At 54.4% G+C, this 18,731-nt stretch overlaps 2 protein-coding genes across 5 annotated transcripts; one reads left to right on the plus strand and one right to left on the minus strand.

Moving 5' to 3' along the window:
* Positions 1-1,927: 1,927 nt before the first annotated feature.
* Positions 1,928-17,866, minus strand: FRS3 (fibroblast growth factor receptor substrate 3). 2 transcript variants are annotated; one of them, XM_074397788.1, is made up of 7 exons: positions 17,576-17,866; positions 9,566-9,710; positions 8,471-8,559; positions 6,633-6,819; positions 4,531-4,692; positions 3,579-3,727; positions 1,928-3,295 (listed from the first exon to the last, which is right to left on the minus strand). In XM_074397788.1, the coding sequence occupies exons 3-7, from the start codon at positions 8,534-8,536 to the stop codon at positions 2,381-2,383; spliced, it is 1,479 nt and encodes a 492-aa protein (XP_074253889.1). In that variant the 5' UTR covers positions 8,537-8,559; positions 9,566-9,710; positions 17,576-17,866; the 3' UTR covers positions 1,928-2,380. The 2 variants fall into 2 exon arrangements, with proteins under 2 accessions (XP_074253889.1, XP_039323443.1); XM_039467509.2 differs by lacking the exon at positions 17,576-17,866 and adding an exon at positions 11,324-11,530.
* On the plus strand, positions 11,679-18,233 carry PRICKLE4 (prickle planar cell polarity protein 4). 3 transcript variants are annotated; one of them, XM_074397789.1, is made up of 7 exons: positions 11,679-13,112; positions 14,563-14,706; positions 15,224-15,331; positions 16,024-16,161; positions 16,421-16,624; positions 17,203-17,407; positions 17,860-18,233. In XM_074397789.1, the coding sequence occupies exons 2-7, from the start codon at positions 14,575-14,577 to the stop codon at positions 18,231-18,233; spliced, it is 1,161 nt and encodes a 386-aa protein (XP_074253890.1). In that variant the 5' UTR covers positions 11,679-13,112; positions 14,563-14,574. The 3 variants fall into 3 exon arrangements, with proteins under 3 accessions (XP_074253890.1, XP_074253891.1, XP_074253892.1); XM_074397790.1 differs by having other exon boundaries at positions 17,272-17,407; XM_074397791.1 differs by lacking the exon at positions 16,421-16,624 and having other exon boundaries at positions 11,680-13,112.
* Positions 18,234-18,731: the final 498 nt, after the last annotated feature.

Raw genomic sequence — 18,731 nt, forward strand, 5'->3', positions numbered from 1 at the left:
CCTCTGGCTACCCCACCATAGTAGCTGTCCGTTGTCATGGCAGAGCCTACACTGACCCATGAGTCACCAGCATGGCCAGGACCCCTAACCCTGATCTCAGCATAGCCATACCTGCCCCCCCGTATCCACCCTCCTGTTTGGAGACACCCACTTCGCCTACTGTGGAGGTCACGGGCAGTAGTAGGGGTAAGTGTATGAGAACATCCAAACAGCAGAATCTAGCTGATTGGATAAGCTGCAGAGAGAAGATGGCATTTCCCTACCACAGTGTGGAAAACTGCAATGAATGCAGCTTGCAGCAGCAGCTGGCCCCTCTGCTCCAGAGATCAAAAGGGTATAAGGGGGAGAAGAGTGTGGTGCCAATTCTAGGGTTGTGGCAACTGACCCCTTGAGCTCTGCTGGGCCCCACTCGAAGGGTCTCTCACATCCTGTCGTGGCCAGTCGTCACCGTCCATTTCACTGACAGAAAGTGACACCTGTGGTCGGCGGGGTCTGGAAGCTTGTCAGTCCAACCCCTACTCGGGAGGTGGGCTTGAGGAAACGAGGCCCAGGGGGCGGTGTCCTGAACAGTAGGTGGGGAGGGATCTGGGTGGTGTGTCTTGCCTGGGCATGTTTCATGGGTGAGGAAGAGGCGGGGTCTGCTTGCTCCACAGGACTGGGAGCTGTGGCACAAACAGTGCCAACAGCTGGGGCACAAACGGTGACAAGGCTTTTCCCCCCAGGTTGGACAAACAGCTCTCACTCTTCACCAGGGCCCCGAGTGACTTATAACAGGAGCAGGATTTCCTTTAGATGAACCGCAACTGGGGTTTCAGATAGAAATGGAGTCTTGGAGGAAAGGAGGCCAGCAAGAGAAGGAAGAGGAAAGAGGCAGCCTCAGGACAGAGAAAGGAGCTCCTGGAACAAATCAGCACCGGGGCGGGTGTGCAGCACAGCCCTGCTGGACCCTGGGCTTTCACGCAGGTGCTCCAATGTGGTGGCTCTGTGAGCACCCACCTTGTGGCCGGGTGGAGGCATCGTAACAGTCCATTCCTGAGGGGACATTCTCCAGGAAAGACACTTAGCAAGCCAGATTATCTAGTACACATTACACCGGTTTTCTCATCTTGCTATAAACCTAGGATTTTAGTAAAGTCCTGTTTAAAGGTCTGGTCTTGACTCAGCCATGCTTGGGGGCTAAGGAGGATCCAGGGTCAACCTCTGAGCCAAGGTGGTAAAGGACAGCAGTGCCCTTGGGACCTGCCTAGCGGCAGGGACGTCAGTGAGGGCTCCCGGAGGTGAAGGTGTGTCTCTTCCGGAGCTGTGTCCACTCCGCTGCACTCCCTGCGTGTTGCCAGCCTCAGAGGGCTGGGTCTCTACCTCATTAGGGCAGTCCTCACAGACCCGCTTTTGGCTTCCAGGACTCCAGCCATCCCACCACTTTTCGTCAACAGAGCATTCATCCCTGGCAACTTTAAGCTCAGGGCTGGGGCTTCTTGGAGCATAAAAATAAAAGATTGGCCAGGCGCAGTGGCTCACACCTGTAATCCCAGTACTTTGGGAGGCCAGGCGATCACCTGAGGTCAGGAGTTCGAGACCAGCCTGGCTAACGTGGCAAAAGCCCATCTCTACTACAAATGCAACAATTCGCTGGGCATGGTGTCAGGGTCCTGTAATCCCAGCTATTCGGGAGGCTGAGGTGGGAGAATCGCTTGAACTCGGGAGGCAGAGGTTGCAGTGAGCTGATATTACATCACTGCACACCAGCCTGGGTGACAAGAGCGAAACTCCATCTCGGGGGAAAAAAAAAAAAAAAAAAAAAGATCATGGACTTGTCACAAAAACCGTAACTGCCCCAAATTTCCCAGAATGAAACCCTTACCTCGATTAGGTCTGCCCTTTGTCCACCCTAGGACCAAACCAGAAAAGATTCCCTGAGAAGATGATATCCACAGGGGCAGAATTTAAAAATAATTATATTAATAATAAATATGTTAAATTACATTTAAAACAATAAATAGAAAAATAAACTGATAAATAAAATTAACAAGTACAAAATGTTTCAAAATTCCAACCAAAAAACACACACACGAACAGTCGGCAGACAAGACAAACGGACAGAACGGGAGGGCGCTAAACGCAGTCACGGGAACCCTTCACAGTTGACGGCGCGGCTCCCTCCTCGCCTGCTCACCCCTCTCTCCCCAGCTTGGAGACAGACCGGGAGACTCAGTGGCTGATATCTCCGGGCACTCCAGCCAGCGCAGGGAAGCATCTGGTCTTACCTCCATGCCTACTGCAGAGCAACCCTGAACCCTGGGGAGGGTGGGTTCAGTGGGCAGGAGTGTGAGGCAGAGGCTGGACTGTGGTGGAGCAGAGGGTGGCGAGGACCGGGACATCCCTACAGAGGCAGGTCGGTGCTGTTGTGCCGGGTTTTCCTGGCAGTGCCATCGTCTCGGGGCAGCGCTCTCTGCAGGTTGGACATGGCCACGGTCTTTTTGAGGTCAATCACGGCGTAGGAGTCTGAGCTTCGGGCAGGGTGGGTGGTGGGCATGGAGGCTGGGGGGCTTGAGGGGTTCTGGGGCCCCTTAGGGCGGTCTCCACCCCAGCCCTTTAGCTCCACTTGGATGTAGTTAAGCTGCCTTGGGGGCTCAGGGCCCGGCCGGCGGAAATCAAAGTTGAAGACCCTTGGGGAGCCGCGGCGGCGGGTCAGTGGCACAGGAAAGCTGCTGTGGCTGCGGATGGCGGCCCGGGTGCTGGTGGGCTTCTGCAGTGGGGTCTCGTCCTCCTCACCATCAGGGAAGCCATTGGAGGAGGGTGTGAGCCCATCCCTCGAGTCCCCATCATCCCCAGCCTCCCCTCCCAGCTGCTGGGCTTGGCTTTCCCATACAGGGGGCAGCGGGGGCAGGTTCTCATAGTGCAGCAGGGCGGCCCGGCGGTGGGCAAGGCCATTCCAGCCCGGCTCCTCTGGGCTCAGTCTCCAGCCGGCCCCTCGCCGCAGTCCGCTGCTGACGTTCTCATAGGTGCACTTGGGCTGGGCTGGGCACTCAGAAGGGGCCTCGTTGTTATTATTGTGGTGAGGGGGGTCATGCAGGCTGGGACAGAGGCCCTGGCACTTCACCATGTGCCGCCGAGCAGGGGTTGGGCCCAGCACAAACTTCACCTGGCCCGGCTGTAAGAACACCTGTGGGTCCCGTTGGTCAGGGCCCCGCGCCTGCGGGAGGAAGGGCGCTTGACCCTCAGGCAGGGGCTGCAGGCAGTGGCGGCCCCTGCGATGGTCATCTTCACTGGCCGGTGTGTTGACATAGGTGTGGGTCTGGGGAGAGAGTCCAAGTGAGGAAGGTGAGTCCCAGGGCAGGGAGAAAAGAGAACAGAAGGGACAGGATGAGAGAAGAGAAACACGTGGAAAAAGAGCTGGAGTTTCTTCTTCCTTGCTCTCCACACCTTCCAAGGAAGCTGTTCCCTTTTGGGGACAGGAAGGGACCCTAACAATGTTCTTCCCCTTCCCATGATCCTCACTGGGAGGAGGTGGCCATATTTCCTATCACTCATCCCCACCCAGACCAACAGGGCAAAGGGCTGGCCGGCTGCTTGCTCACCTGCTCATCGGGGGTAATGAGGGCATGGGTGGACTCTTCCCCAAGCGAGGGGTGCCGCAGGCTGCTCGTCGAGAGCCGCCGGGGAGCTGAGAATCGTGGGCCCTCTCCAGGGCAGCCATTGGAGAAGCTGGAGACAGTGTAGCCTAGAGCTGGGCACAGGAGAGACAAGCCCAGGGGAGGGGAACTTAAGCCACCTGACAACCAGCTGCAGCTGTGTGTGCGGATCCCGGGACTCCTCCAATGGAGGAGAGATGTTCTCAGGGCCTCACAGTGGTTAAACCCCTGAGCCACCAGCACCCCATTATCCTTCACTTCTCCTCGCTCTTCAAACCCTGCCGTTTCCCTCAAGCTCACCTTGAAGAACACCTCACCACTGTCTCCAACACAGCCTCGCCCAAAATGGGTAAAGCACAGCTTGTTGTCACAGGACCATCCCTTTGCTTCATTCTAGGTCTGCCAGGAAGGTCCAGGGAAGCTCCTCAAAAACAGGGACTGCTTCCATTTCTCCTGCCCCCATGGGCCAGCCCAGGGAACACACAGCAGCAAGCAGGTACCTGGTCTGAACTCGATGACTAAACAAGCAGAAATTGTAGGACCTCTCCAGAATACTGTCACAGCCAGAGATGCCTGCACCAGCAGTAAGCAAGGTATATGGGGATGACCCAGTAGACAGAAGAAGGAAGCAAAAAAGCCCTAGACTGCTGTTTCTACGGAAACGCAAGGTCTTTCTGTCTGCTCCCCAACCATTAGTCCATACAAGGCCCGGGACTCAACAGCCTCAGCTTGAGTCACTTAGCCCAGGACTTACCGATCCTCAAGAATGGTTCTGACCATGGACAAGTGTCCTGGAAGGCTGGGTCACCCCCAACCTGCAAACTTGACCCATCCCTCCAAGACTCGCGCTTCCTGGGCCTGGGCGTGTGTGTGTTTGTGTACACTGGGGTCTCCTCACCATTAGGCGGCTGGGGGGCTCGAGGGAGGTCAAGCTCAGTGGGGTGGCTATTGCGAGTGATGATGACAGGCTCTTCCATCACATTGATGCTGTTGCACTGCATCAGATCCTGAAGGAGGTTGAAGATTTCCTCAGCCCGAGAACACTTAAATGCAAATATTCCTGGAGAAGGAGGGGAAGAAATGAGGCTCCCCAGACCCTGGGCCCAACAGGGAAGGACCAGAGGAGCTCAGCAGATGCACAATGTGCAGGAAATGTCCCTGGAATGCCAGTCCCAGACCTGCAGGGGTAGGAGAGCCTCTCCTCATTCAGCATTCTTTCTTTTTTCTTTTCTTTTCTTTTTTTTTTTTTTTGAGACATAGTTTTGCTCTTGTTGCCTAGGTTGGAGTGCAAAGGTGCAATCTTGGCTTACTGCAACCTCCATCTCCCAGGTTCAAGTGATTCTCCTGCCTCAGCCTCTCAAGTAGCTGGGATTACAGGTGCCTGCCACCACACCCACCTAATTTTTTTGTATTTTTAGTAGAGATGGGGTTTCACCATGTTGGTCAGGCTGGTCTCAAACTCCTGACCTCGGATAAAGGGGTCACAAGAAGAGAATCAAAACCAAGGCAGAGGCCAGGTATGGTGGTTCATGCCTGTAATTCCAGCACTTTGGGAGGCTGAGGAGGGTGGGTCACCTAAGCTGAGGAGTTCAAGGCTAGCCTGGCCAACATGGTGAACCCTCATCTCTACTAAGAATACAAAAAATTAGCTAGGCGTGGTGGTGGGTGCCTGTAATCCCAGCTACTTGGGAGGCTGAGGCAGGAGAATCACTTGAACCTGGGAGGTGGCGGTTGCAGTGAGCCAAGATCATGCCACTGCACTCCAGCCTGGGTGACAGAGCGAGATTCGGTCTCAGAAAAAAATCAAAAAAAAAACAAAAACCGAGGTGGAAAGGACAGTATTAGATGAGTGAACATTCCATCTCACATGCTCTCCACATCTTCCTCTGCCTACCAACCCCTGCTCCCCCAGAGTACCAGCTGTCAGATCGCTGATGACAAGCGGGTCTACCCTGTTCCCTGCTTGTTCACTTATTAGCCTAGTGCATGGCCAGGAAGCAAATATCTACTGTATATAGGTCCCTGACCTCATAAACTCTGGTGAGGGATGGAAGAAAAGATGGGCAGACAAGCTACAGGTAAATATGGCAAGGCAATCACATGGCTCCTCAATGCAGCCAGCTTTACACCCCTTCCAACTGCAATGCTGCAACTCAAAGTCCCAGGAACAGCAGGACTGGGCTGAGTGTCTGTGAATCAGGGGACCGAAAGATGCCCTTGGGGGTATTGGGCCAGCCTGGAATCCTACAATCCCCTCTGTAACGGGGGGACCTGGGATCTAGGGGAGGCTACGTGGGGCGTGCCTATACATATATACCCACAATTAAAACACAATTAGGCTGGGGAACAGGACCACTGTGATTTACACAAATATGATCAGGAGGAAATAGGGAAGAAAAAGATCTACTCTGGTAAGATATGACGAGAAGCAGAAAAGGCTGGCAAAGCCTGGAATCACACAGAACCCTGTGTTGGGGCCTGGGGTGGCCCCTCTAGGAACCCAAGTGTTGATCAAACATCATTAGGAACAAAGATGCCTTTCCCTGCTCTGCCTGCTCACCCAGCGACCCTGCCTCTGCCTCATGAGCTCCGAGGGTAAGATGCACGGAGGGAAGTCTCCTCCAGCAAACATGACCTCAGAGGCTCACTGTTCTGTTGGCAGCCTCATCAGAGAAACTTGTTTATTCCACCTCTGCACAGTCATAATCCCAAACTGCACTGAACACAGTCCCATGCAGGATTCCTTCTCCATCACTTAAGTGTGGATAGTAAGAGATAGACCCAGACCATGCCACTCCTTCAGAGAGCTGTGGCTGGCTCTAGCCTTGATCTCATGGAATAACCTACACCTGACCTCTGACTGCAGGGAGAATACATCACACTCTACTGCCCACAGGTGACGGGGACAACATTAACCTCTTGAGGGCTAATTTGTACATGAGGAACCCTGGAGTCCTGCATAAGCCCCTATCCCAGGGTGGAGCAGGGCCTGGTACTCACCCTGGCCTGTCTGACATCGGCGGCCACTCTCAAAGGAGAAGAGGTTGGAGTCGTAGCCATAGCGGCGCAGGCAGAGGTAGGGCCAGCGGACGGCCTCACGCCGATGCAGGTGCAGCACCAGCTCGCTCTGCGTCAGCTCCATCACCCCAGAGCCCAGCTCCACCCCCTCGTCATCCACATTTGTCACCTGGAGGGGACAGACAGAAGAGTCAACGAGTGAGTCCAACAGGTGTTTGCACGGGTCCCTGAGCCACTGGGAGACAATCTGATGCAGGACAAGAGGTGGGGAACCAAAGGTCACATCTATCACAGACTCTACTGAATGCCTCATGACTGTATGAAGCAGTGCCATGGACCTATGACAGTTCTCGGCAAATCCCACTTCCCTGGGGCTCAGTTTTGTCATATGGACAGTGAGGGAAGAGGTAGTTTACCTCCAAGGTCCATTGGTTAGACAATAAATGTTAGATGACCTCAGACAGCCCATGGCTTAGGATATAAGGCCCAGATATTAATGGGGAAAGGATTCCACTGTAAATTCAAAATCTTGAGATTGGGCACCCTGACCTAGTAAAGCCAAGACAGAAACAATACATATCTCCACTACCCCAACAGTATGTCCTTGCTGAGGGCTCCCTCTTCTGGTGGACAGGAGAAATGTGCTTCCACATGCCCCAGACTGAGGAGGGAGGAGGCGGCTCCCTCCACAGAGAGGTGGGGCGGGGGAGGGCACAGGTCCACTGGGTCCACCCTCAGCTCCCCAGAGCAAACAGCAAATACTGATGTCATGCTTACCGTGTGCTAAGCACTATTTTATTTTTATTTATTTATTATTTTTATTTTTATTTTTTGAGACAGGCTCTCGCTCTGTCACCCAGGCTGGAGTGCAGTGGTACAATCTTGGTTCAATGCAACCTCCATCTCCAGGGTTCAAGTGATTCTCCTGCCTCAGCCTCCCAAGTAGCTAGGATTACAGGCGTGTGCCACCACACTGGGCTAATTTATATATATATATATACACATATATATATATATATACATATATATATATATATATATTTTTTTTTTGAGACGGAGTTTCGCTCTTGTTACCCAGGCTGGAGTGCAATGGCGCAATCTCGGCTCACCGCAACCTCTGCCTCCTGGGTTCAGGCAATTCTCCTGCCTCAGCCTCCTGAGTAGCTGGGATTACAGACACGCGCCACCATGCCAGCTAAGTTTTTTTTTGTATTTTTAGTAGAGATGGGGTTTCACCATGTTGACCAGGATGGTCTCGATCTCTTGACCTCGTGATCCACCCGCCTCGGCCTCCCAAAGTGCTGGGATTACAGGCTTGAGCCACCGCGCCCGGCTTAATTTTTATATTTTTAGCAGAGACGGGGTTTCACCATATTGGTCAGGCTGGTCTTGAACCCCTGACCTCAGGCAATCTGCCCGCCTCGGCCTCCCAAAGTGCTGGGATTACAGGTGTGAGCCACCGCACCTGGCCACTAAGCACTACTTTAAATACTTTACATATATTAACTCACAAATACAGACTTTTGTTTTCTATCAATAAAAGGGATATATAAAGTTCTAAAAATACACTGACATTTCCAAAAGCACCATTACGGCATTTCTTCATTCTTGGTAATATCAAGAGCCATGAAAACAGCAGTGGTCTGGGCCTCTTTTCCTCAGGTGACTTGAGAGGGCATGAGCTCAAGAAGTCTCCAAAAGCCTACAACCTCGGCCTAGCATTTCATTTACTGTTAGAGAGGCTGAGGCAACTCCGTTAAACTGTGTCTGCATCCAAGAGGCCATGTTGGGAATGCAGGAGAGGAGAGGGATCTGGGTACCTTGAACTTGGTGGGGTGGTTGTCCGGAACACTGTCTCTGTTCAGGCAGCTGCAGCAGCTCCCCATGGTGTCAGAGGAGCCAGCCTGCCCTAGGAAAAACATAAGGGATATGCAGGTCACTAACTTCTGATTCAAAAAACCCTGCTCTGGGAACTCAGGCAGAAGCACCTCACTGTGATCATCCACTCTGTCCAAGAGACTGTGTGACACAGACCCTCCCTCAAGGACTTCACACTCTCAATCCAGGACCAGACACACACTGGATAAACATTAATCCAAGTTAGAATATGTCAAGGATGAATGCTGATGGGGGGCTGGAGAGGGCTTTTCAGAGGTAACATTTGATCTGGACCTTGAGAAGTACGTAGGATTCTGACCCATGTAATGACAAGGAAGGGAGGGACATACGCAGGAAGAAAAGTAGAGGCCCAGAAGAAGTGATCTGCAGCAGATGGAGGTGGGTGCCATCCCATCTCCCTTATTTGGATTCAGCAAAGAAACGGTCACTTGGGGGGTCTCAGACACTTTGGCCTATACCTGTCTCTTTTTTCCTCCCTTTTTACCTCATCCATTCCACATCATCCAAGTTCTCTCTCCTCCCTTACCAACATCCCAATATCCAGGGCAAATTTATCTTTGGTGTCCTCTTCAAATGAGTTGTTACACTGTGATCATAAAGATATATTCAGAAGACCGAACATTTAAAAGAGTGCACAACTTTAATAACCTCAATTGGATAAGATGCTGGGCTTGCTTCCCTTTGTCTGAAGGGGAGACCAGAGGCCTTTACTATTTGGCTCTTCCCTCCAGGATTCTGGTACTTGGATTTTACATCACAGTAGTCAGGGCTGTGCCTAGAATGAAGAGGACACCACTCAGGCTTGCATGATGGAAGAGAACAAGAAATGCATGGACCAATATCGAGCAGAAGTTTTAAGGGGTGGCAACTTGTTGCAAAAAATGAGTCTATAGGATTTGCTATCCTTTTGGAACTCCTGCTGAATGATAAAGCCTTAAACAACCAGGTGACCTGGACCCTCTGTTTGTCCCCACTTGGGAAACACCATAAAACTGACTCCTATACACAGCTCTTACCTCACCCAGGCCATCGGGGAGCTGACCATGGGAGGGGCATGGGGAAGGATTCCCACTTTATTCCCCCCGTCCTTGGTGGGCTGTCATGGCAAACAGTCTGCAGAGAAGTTCACCTGGATCCCTCTGGGATACACCTGGAGCTCACCTAGCACAGGAAACAGAGACACTGGTTAATAGAAACCTATCTTCACCCACAACTATTAATGAAACTGACCTGGCAGTTCATCCTACCTGGATATCTGTTCCAGCCCTAATGGGACAAAAACACCAATGAAGGAAGTAAAATCAAGGGCAAAGAGAGCACAAATTCCAAGCCCCATGGACCCTGAAAGGTACAGACTCAACAGAGCATCAATGAGTTTGAAGTCTAAGGCGACCCAAGGCCCTGTAAGTCACTTTAGATCTCCCTTTGAGTCCTGTTACAACAAACGCCAAAACCACCACCTTACCTTTGCAGAGAACTTTAACTCCACAAAGAGCTTTCTCAAAAGAACACTGTGATATAGTAGAAAGAGCACTGGTTTAAGATTCAGGAAACCAATATTCTGGTCAGTTTTGTTGCTATTAAGTATCTGGGAGACTTAGGTCAACACTCCCCCAACTCCCAGCCAAGGCCTTAGTTTTGGGGGCAACCATCTAAAAACTGTAGAGCTTCTAACCTAAATAACTTCCAGAGGCAAAAATGTAAGACAAACATCACTAAAATGGACATGCTCCTCTTTCAGGACAGGCTGAATCAATTTCGAATTTGGAAGCTTGATAGATTTTCTGCTCCCCAAGTTCTAAAAGGCCTAATTTTAACATAAATATTAACAGTAGCCAAAATTTCAGGGCATCTGATCCCAAGGTAGACAAGTCGACAACCCAGGACTCTGCAGACCCTGGACATCCACATTCCCGCTCTGGAGAAACAATACTTCCCAGGGCCCCTTGCACCCTGCATCTTTGGACAACTTCCAGGTAAAAGGACCCCATCCCCTTCGTCTGTCTGGCTTATTCTTTCGAAGAAGCAGGCTCAGGGAGGTGTGCACAGACTAAAGACAGGTCACCCGGAAAGTTCTGGGGCTGGAGCCACCGACGGGGGCAGGGGCGGGGGCAGTGAAACCAAGCACTCTAGGGTGCAAGATGGGCGACGGATTTCCCTAACACCATCTCTTCTCTTTAAGATATGAGGACGTATCAGCCCACTGAGGAAGGACTGCATTGGGTGGAAAGGCGGAGAGGGCTCTGGTCTAGGATAGGTATGGATCAGGGGCAGGAGTTAGAGAGGGTGTTGGGGCTGAAAACGTATGAGGTTGTTTTGGGAAACACGAGCACGAATTTTGGATGTGGGCATTTTGGATAGTGCAAGGAGTGGGAATATGAGGAATTCTAGGAATTTCCAGGCAGTGGAAGCATTTGGGGGCATCCAAGAGAATGGTGGGTCTGTGGGCATAGCAGGAGATTCTGTTGAATGAGTGAGGGGGTTCTGAGGGTTTCCGGAGACGCGATGGTGTGTCCAGGGTGGAGAGGGTTGAGGTAGGGTTTGGAGAGCCAGAGGCTGCAGGACAGGCTGCAGGACTGCCAAGGAGAATTTCTAGACGCCCGTAAGGAATGGGGAGGTCTGGGTGCGCGCTGCCCCCGGATCCCCGCCCCCAGCCCCGGTGCTCCGCCACCCGCCCGCCGGGGGCTTCCTAGGGAGGGAGTGGAGACTGCGGCGCGGCGCGACGCGGCCTCCGTGAAGCCGCTTCGTCCCCGCCCCGCCGCGCCCCAACTCACATCGCCCCGCGGCCCAAGCGGCGCCGGGCCCCGCTCCCGGGTCCCGCTGCAGCAGCCGCCGCCCGCCTGGAGCTAAGGCCTCCCCGCCCCGCCCTGCCCCGCCGCCGCGGGGTCGGAGGTCACTGGCAGCACCAACGAGACGCTGCAGGCGGGCGGACCCGAGCTGGGGTGACCGGCGCGCAGCCTAGAAGGTCCCTTTGGAGGACTTTGCTGTCGGGAGCAGGGAGCATGCGCAGACACCAGAGGGCGCTGCTGGTCATGGACTGAGCAAGCCCGGCGGGGACAGGGCGGAGCCTGCGCCGGGGGCGGAGCCTGCGCCAGGGGCGGGGCGCAGATGCGGTGCTGGGGGAACCAAAGTTGGGGGTGCTCCGGGGATCGGAACAGGGAAGGAGGGTTGGGCGAAAAACGAAGGGAAGGGGAAAGGGTCTGAAGAGACCTGAAGGGAGAAGGGCAGGCCAAGGGACCCCAGATGAGGGTTGAGGAGAAGGGACCAGGGGGACCACTGGGGACAAGGGAGAGAGAAGTGAAGGGAAATACGCGGAAGGGCGAGGCTGCGAGACCAGAGGAAGAGTTTGTGGGGACCTGGGAACTGCGGAGAGACAGAGCTGCAGGCCCGGCGAGGCGTTTCCATTCAGCTAGTGGTTAAGAACCCAGTGTAAACGTGGCTCCCGGCGTCTGCTGGAACCCACCAGGCGCAGTCCGGGCCTGAAGCCCCTGCACCTGCATGGCGGAGGCCGTGGAGCCCGCACATTCCCACCCTGAAATTCCACATATGTGTGTGTGTGTGTGTGTGCGCGCGCGCGCGCGTGTGTGTTCCAATCTGCAGCTCAGGCCCCTCCCTGCAGCTCCAAGAGATCCCACGTGTGTGTGTGTGTGTGTGTGTGTGTGTGTGTGTGTGTGTGTGTTTTCTCCAGCCTGCAGCTCCTGGCCCCTCCCTGAGCTGCCCCTCTCCAGCAGCCGGGGACCGGGCGGGGGAGCGGCAGGGGCCGCTGGGGCGTGGGAGAGGAAGGGCAGCACTATTGTGGCGGACGGGGGCGGGCGCTGAGGCGTTGGGGTGGGGACCGGGTAAGGGGCCCGAAAGCAGAGTCGGTCCAGAACTGCCCGGAACGCGGCGCACGGCGAGGGTGAGACCCCAGCGGAGTCCTCGTCCCCTCCCCTAAAATCCCAGCAGCCAGGCTGCGAACACCAGCGGACTCGGGAAACACACCGCGTTGTAGTCCCAGAGGTGGGCCCGCCAAGTTCCAGAAAAACTCTGGGCATCTATCGAGAGGGCACTTGGCAGGACTGAGCACTCTCCTTCCTTCTCCCTCCCATTGTCCTCAGAAATCTTCCCATCCCTCCACCTTCCCAAGCCCTAAGGCCTCTCAGGCCCTCCCTTCAGGGCAGTGGGGGTCGGGGATGTCCAGCTCCTGAGCTCTCTTGTACCTGCGCGGAGGCAAGACAAGGGGTTCAGTTCCGTCCCTTATCTGAAATGGGAGGAGGAAGGGAATTATGGAAAGAATCCAGTGCTAGGTGGAGGTGGAGTTTGGCGGCCTTTGGGGAGATGGAAAGGTGAGGAGTAGAGGCCTGATTTCTGAGCGTTGTTTCAGTGTTGGACAATTCCATGCAAACTAGAGCTAAAATGAAAGAGGCTGCAAGTCCCCTTCTGGGGCCCCAGATACCCCCTCCTTTCTTGCTGCCTGGAGCAGGGGCAGTGCTGTCAGGCGAAGTAGCTACTCCTGGTGTGAACAGCCCATCCTGGCCGCCTTCCACAGGAAACCTGACCTGAGAGAGAAGAGGAAGGAAGCAGGTGGGTGTGAAGCCAGGAAGGAGGAAAGGGTGGCACAGGACATTTGAAGTTGGGGGTTGGGGGACGGTGCTGAGGAGGGTTCAGTGCTGGGAAGCAATATTAACTCTGAAGGTCCAAACCCTCACCTTAACCCCAATACTGAGTCTGGTCCCATGCTACTTGGTTTCATCTCTGAGTCTTACAGAGGGCGGGGATTTGATGATGACCCTCCTGTGCCCAACTACTTTCAGCATCTATCCCAGCTCTCAGAGGCCAGCTCCCCTTAAGGCTTCCCTTAAGCCTTAGGTATGATCTTGGGCAAGTTAGTTAATTTGTTTCAACTGTCAAGAGCACTAAAAGAGATTACCTCATAAGATTATTGTGAGGATAGACTATATTATATAATATTCTAGAAGAGTCCTTGGCACAGAGTAAATAGTATAAATGTTTGCTCTGGTTATTCCCCTTCCCCGCCCGCCCCCCGCCCCCCACCCCGCCCTGGAGTTTGTGTATATCTGCCTGAAGCTCTGGTCCCATGCTACTTGGTTTCATCTCTGTCTTACTTACTAGGAGCTCCTTGAGGGCAGGACTCAGGGCTCAGCCCTTCTCTACATTAATAGTCACTTCTTACCCCCAAGATATTGTGGTCATATCAGGACTTGCCAAGAGAAAGGTGAAGAGATGCACTTAGATTATCCAGTGCAATTGCTGCTATAGATAAAAGTGCAAGGTGTTCCTCTGACCTTGAGCAACTTATAGACTAGATTAGGAGTAGAGAGAGAGGCAGGGAGCAGAGAAAAACATTAGGTGCTAAATCTTGGGGCACTGCTTGCTTCAGGAGCTCAGGAAAGGTATGGTCACAGAAGCTGAGAAGGGCTTCCTGATAAGGGGATCCTTTAACCAGGCCCAAGCCTATATAGCTGGAAAAACTGGGTCCATGTAGGAAGTTGTAGAGAAGGAGGCTCATTGGGGCTGTGGGTGCACGGTGAGAGATGGTGGGAGTTAAGGCTGATGAGGTGAGGAAAGAAGGGCCAGCCTGTCTAAAGTCCCACCAGAAAGGCAGGCAAAGTGCCCTCTCCTTCTACTGTCCTCCTCTTACCTCCATCCCAATCTTGGGAGACCCCAGAATTTGAACTTCAGAAATTCTGGAGCCAAAAGGCCTGACCTCAAGACCTGGCTCTGCCACTTACTAGCTGTTTGACCTTGGGCATGCTACTCATGCTCTGATCCGCAGTTGGGCCATCTGTAAGATGGGGACAGTGCGACCTAAGTCACTGGGTGTTGGGAGGATTGAGGGAAATAGTATCTATAAAGCACTTAACACTTCCGAGTATATTGTAACGACCTAATCCATGGAGGGGTTCAACACTTCCTAGTATATTGTAACGTCCTAATCCATGGAGGGGTTCAACACTTCCTAGTATATTGTAACGACCTAATCCATGGAGGGGTTCTTATTGTTTTGGGGTAGGCTTTGCCACCAATGTCAGTGCAGAACTCTGGATGGCCCCGCCAAGAAGACAGCCCCAACCTCCAGGAGCCAGGTCCACCAGCCAACTCAGACGGTGACTCAGGCTACCTGCCGGGCGGGGACCCTGAGGATACCTCTGCTCAGGTAGTAGAGTTGTGCCCTTCCTGAGACCAACATGACCTCTATCCTGTGGAGTGCTCCCCTTTTCCACCAACCCTGAGGTAGTTTGACTTGGTGCCTAATCTTTTGTTGCCTTTTTTCTTTTCAGGAATTCCTGTCTCTGCACCTGCTTAGAACAGGGGGTTTTAACTTTAAACTCATTCACATTAATATTCATTACCTCTCCTAGTGGGTCTGTGTTGTCAAAGCAGACTCTAGGAGCTTTGGCCTCAAGGAGTGAAAGGGGGGCGGGTTAAGCCTAAGAAGAGAAGCTGTTTTGGGGTGTGGGGCCTCCTCAGCCTCCCTCAAGGAAGACCACAGATGCAGGCATCCAAGGCTATCCTTGCGCTCAGTGAGAATCTGGAAGGAGGATCCTCCCAAATGGAGGGCATGCTTAGAAGCTGCTCTAGATTGGAGAATAGGTGGCAATGACAAGGGGGGAAGACGGAGAAAGGAAAGAAAACCCTAGTTTCACTCTTCCCCTTCTTCCATGTCTCCTCAGGGTCCTGCAGTTCTGAGCCTGGGCTCCCTTTGCCTGGACACCAACCAAGCCCCCAACTGGACTGGGCTTCAGACCCTCCTGCAGCAACTCCCTCCACAGGACATTGATGTGGGTCTCCTCTCCCCATCTTCCCTCTCTTGCCTCCTCCTCCCCCTCCCTTTTCTTCCTGTGGGAAGAACATCAGTCCAGAAGTTGGGGATATAGATTTAAGGCCCAGCTGTGCCACTGGTTGGGGGGTGATTCACTCCCTGAGTTTTCACATTGGCCATAACAATAGCAATAGCGGGTGCAATAACATCTCTGCCCACCACAATGCTTCATTCAAGAGCGAATGACAAAATGGACATGAAAAACTTTTGAAACGGATAATGGAATGTACAATGTAGAGAGTATGGTTGTTACGTATTTATTGAAGCTCTACATGTGCCCAGCCTAAAGGCTTACAATTCAATCGGGGAGGCAAGACAGGAATATATGAAATAATTTGAGGAAATGTAAGCATGGGAACTGATACTGAGCTCTAGCTCATCGGGAGCAAAGACCTAATGGTGACAGGGCTATGTGCTTCGGGCCTGTCAGGACCTGATTAATGACCATTCCTGGGGGGACAGGGGGAGACTGAGGTGGCCTTTCATGAGCTCCTTTCCTTCTTCTATTTGCCCTTCTATGCCACTATCTCTGGCATCTCCCTGAGGTTCTACAACCCCTCTGACCTAGCAGCCAAGTCTTTTTTCCTCCAACCAATGCTCCATCTTGCCTGCTGGGGCTCTCCCAGTCATTGCAGAGGACTGTTTCTGCAGGAGCGCTGCTGCCTGGCCCTTGGGGAGGAGGAGCTGGCCGAGCTGCGGCTCTTCTGTGCCAGGCGGAAGCAGGAGGCCCTCGGACAGGGGGTGGCCCGCCTGCTACTTCCCAAGCTTAAAGGACACACCTGTGAGAAGGTATGTGGTACCCCTCTCCTCAAGTTCTCCTTCCTCCACTCTTTGCCCTCTTATTTCTGCAGAAGGGGCTAGCTTCTGGGACTCTGGTTGGGAAACAGGAAAAACAGAAACCAAGTTTGGGAGCTCTTGGTATAGGCTGCAGTGGATGTGGGCTTGCGAGGGTATGGTGAGAACAGGTTGGGATTGGATTAGAAGAGCAAGGAGGGAAGTTAGGTGGGTAGTGCCTACTCCGACCACCTCAGCACCTCCCCTCCCACAGTGCAGGGAGCTGCTGAAGCCAGGGGAGTATGGAGTGTTTGCAACCCGGGCAGGGGAACAGCGCTGCTGGCACCAGCCCTGCTTTGCCTGCCAGGCCTGTGGCCAGGCCCTGATAAACCTCATCTATTTCTACCATGATGGGCAACTCTACTGCGGCCGTCATCATGCAGAGTTGCTGCGCCCACGCTGCCCGGCTTGTGACCAGGTACAGCCTGGAGGGGAAGAACTGGGGGTCTCCCCAGGGTCCAGAGTGGCAGGATACCAAGGGACACTCTCCTGGGCCGCAGGTTCTCCCAGTATCAGGGAGCGGGGAGAACTAGTAACCAGCGTGGGACTACCAAATTCCCTGTGTTTTGACTTGAGTTCTGAGCACGTAGGGCCCACGGTCTTTCTCGTGCCCCCATTGCAATCGGAGTCCCTCAAATGTTCTTGGACTCAGCGATTTCTCTACAGCAGGGACTCTTGGACAGATGCTCTATGCCAAGTGCCCAGTGCTGTGCCTCATCATGCTAGAAATTCCCTTAATGTCAGCATAAAAGGAAGCCTGGAGCCCTGGGTTGGGAGTCCAGACCCCCAGGTCGAACTTTGGATTGTGCCACTTGCTAGCTGGGATCCTGGCTAAGCCAATCAGTCCTCCCTGCGTCCAAGAGTGGCTGAGTGGATCGAATGGGAATGTATGTAGACGTGCTTTAGCGTTAACTGGGTAAAAGGCGTGGTTACCAGATGAATGAATGAGTGAATGAATGAATGAATGAATGAACCGTTCCCCTCTCCCTCTCCCAGCTGATCTTCTCTCGGCACTGCACCGAGGCAGAGGGACGGCACTGGCATGAGAACCACTTCTGTTGCCAGGACTGCGCCGGGCCCCTGGGCGGGGGACGTTATGCCTTGCCTGGGGGAAGCCCCTGCTGCCCCAGCTGCTTCGAAAACCGCTACTCGGATGCAGGCTGGAGCTCGGCCGGGACACTGGAAGGGCAGGCGTTCCTTGGTAAGGGAGAGGATGCAGGTCAAAGCGGGAGGGGGCTTGGGCTGGGCTGCGGGGGTTCTCCCGGGCTGGGACCCTTGCCCCAGTCCCACGCCGTCCCGTTCCTACAGCAGCGCTCGCGGCCCCCCACCGCACCCCCCATACCCGAGCCTTGGGGCCCGCAGCTCTCACCGCGCGTCCCTGGCTGGAGCGTTCCAAGGGCCTCTCGAACCCACCCCGCACCGCGGTCGGGCTTGCGGCGCCGCACTCCCTCCCAGGCACGGGACGCGGCCGCCCTCTGGTGGGTGGAGGCGGGGGACCCAGGAGAGGACTCTCGGCGGCGGCGCGCACGGCCTAGGGGCGGGGCGGGGAGGGGCGGGAGGCTGGGCCTCACCCCGGCTAGCTGCGGTGATGGTCTAGCCAGACTCTGGGAGGGAGATTCCGCGCTCTGAGACCAGCGTTTCCGATCCGGCCAGGAACAGGGGAGACTGGACCCGACCGAACTGAAGGAAGGGACCAAACCTCGCTGAACTCTGTGACCCTCTCCCGAACACTCCTCGCTGCTGCCGGCTGTTCCAGCCTGCAAACTCGGACGGGGCTGCCTGGATCCAGTCCCCAGCAGGAGAGCCGACCTGGGGACAAAGCGGAGGCACCCAAAGGGCAGGAGCAATGCCGCCTGAAAACTCCTCGTCATCCCAAGGACACTCCTTTCCCCACCTACTCCTCTTCCTCTGACTCGGAACCTGAAGGCTTTTTCTTAGGCGAGCGCCTTCCCCTGTCCTGGAAGACCCCCGGAAGCCTCCAAGCAGAGGATAGCAACGCCTCTAAGAAGCACTGCACCGTGTGCTAGAGGCGCAGCTCAGAGAAGGGGGTGTGAATGGGGGGAAAGAGGTCTGTAGAGCGGGAGAACAAGGCTATCCTCCCCCTAGAAAAATCCTAGACTGAGACGCAGTCATGCGCACGCCCGCGAGAGGCGGCGAGGTGACAAATTTGGAGTGCACCCCCTTCAGCACTGCGTGTTCTAGGACTTCTGGTGGAGACCTTTTTGGCAAAACCCATTGTCCAAAGCTACGCTTCCCTTGCTGAGATAGCCCCCACCCCCACCTCCACAGGCTGGGACAGCCCTGTCCCCACCATCCTCCTCCCGAGCCAATTAAATGATCACAGCACGCGTGACGGTTACCGGCTGGAGAGCCGGAGGTGGGACGGGGAGCAGGGGACCGTAGAGCTGGGTCGCGCTCCTCGCCTCGGAGAGTTGGTGGACACGCAGTAGGGGGCTGTCCCTCTCTTCCGCTGTCGGACTAAGCGAACAGCGTCCCCTGCCGGCCGGTGGCTATCGGAAGTGCCA

This window comes from Saimiri boliviensis, chromosome 4 (genome assembly GCF_048565385.1).
Source record: "Saimiri boliviensis isolate mSaiBol1 chromosome 4, mSaiBol1.pri, whole genome shotgun sequence".
In the NCBI taxonomy this organism is placed as follows: domain Eukaryota; kingdom Metazoa; phylum Chordata; class Mammalia; order Primates; family Cebidae; genus Saimiri; species Saimiri boliviensis.

Excerpts from the sequence above, each read along its gene's own strand:
- FRS3 (XM_074397788.1), bottom strand. The coding sequence starts at position 8,536 with ATGGGGAGCTGCTGCAGCTGCCTGAACAGAGACAGTGTTCCGGACAAC. Across the intron at positions 6,820-8,470 it reads ACCACCCCACCAAGTTCAAG|GTGACAAATGTGGATGACGA; the intron begins GTACCCAGATCC and ends TGTCCCCTCCAG. Across the intron at positions 3,728-4,530 it reads AGCCCCCCAGCCGCCTAATG|CTCTAGGCTACACTGTCTCC; the intron begins GTGAGGAGACCC and ends TCCTGTGCCCAG.
- PRICKLE4 (XM_074397789.1), top strand. The coding sequence starts at position 14,575 with ATGTCAGTGCAGAACTCTGGATGGCCCCGCCAAGAAGACAGCCCCAAC. Across the intron at positions 14,707-15,223 it reads CTGAGGATACCTCTGCTCAG|GGTCCTGCAGTTCTGAGCCT; the intron begins GTAGTAGAGTTG and ends ATGTCTCCTCAG. Across the intron at positions 16,625-17,202 it reads GCTGCCCGGCTTGTGACCAG|CTGATCTTCTCTCGGCACTG; the intron begins GTACAGCCTGGA and ends TCCCTCTCCCAG.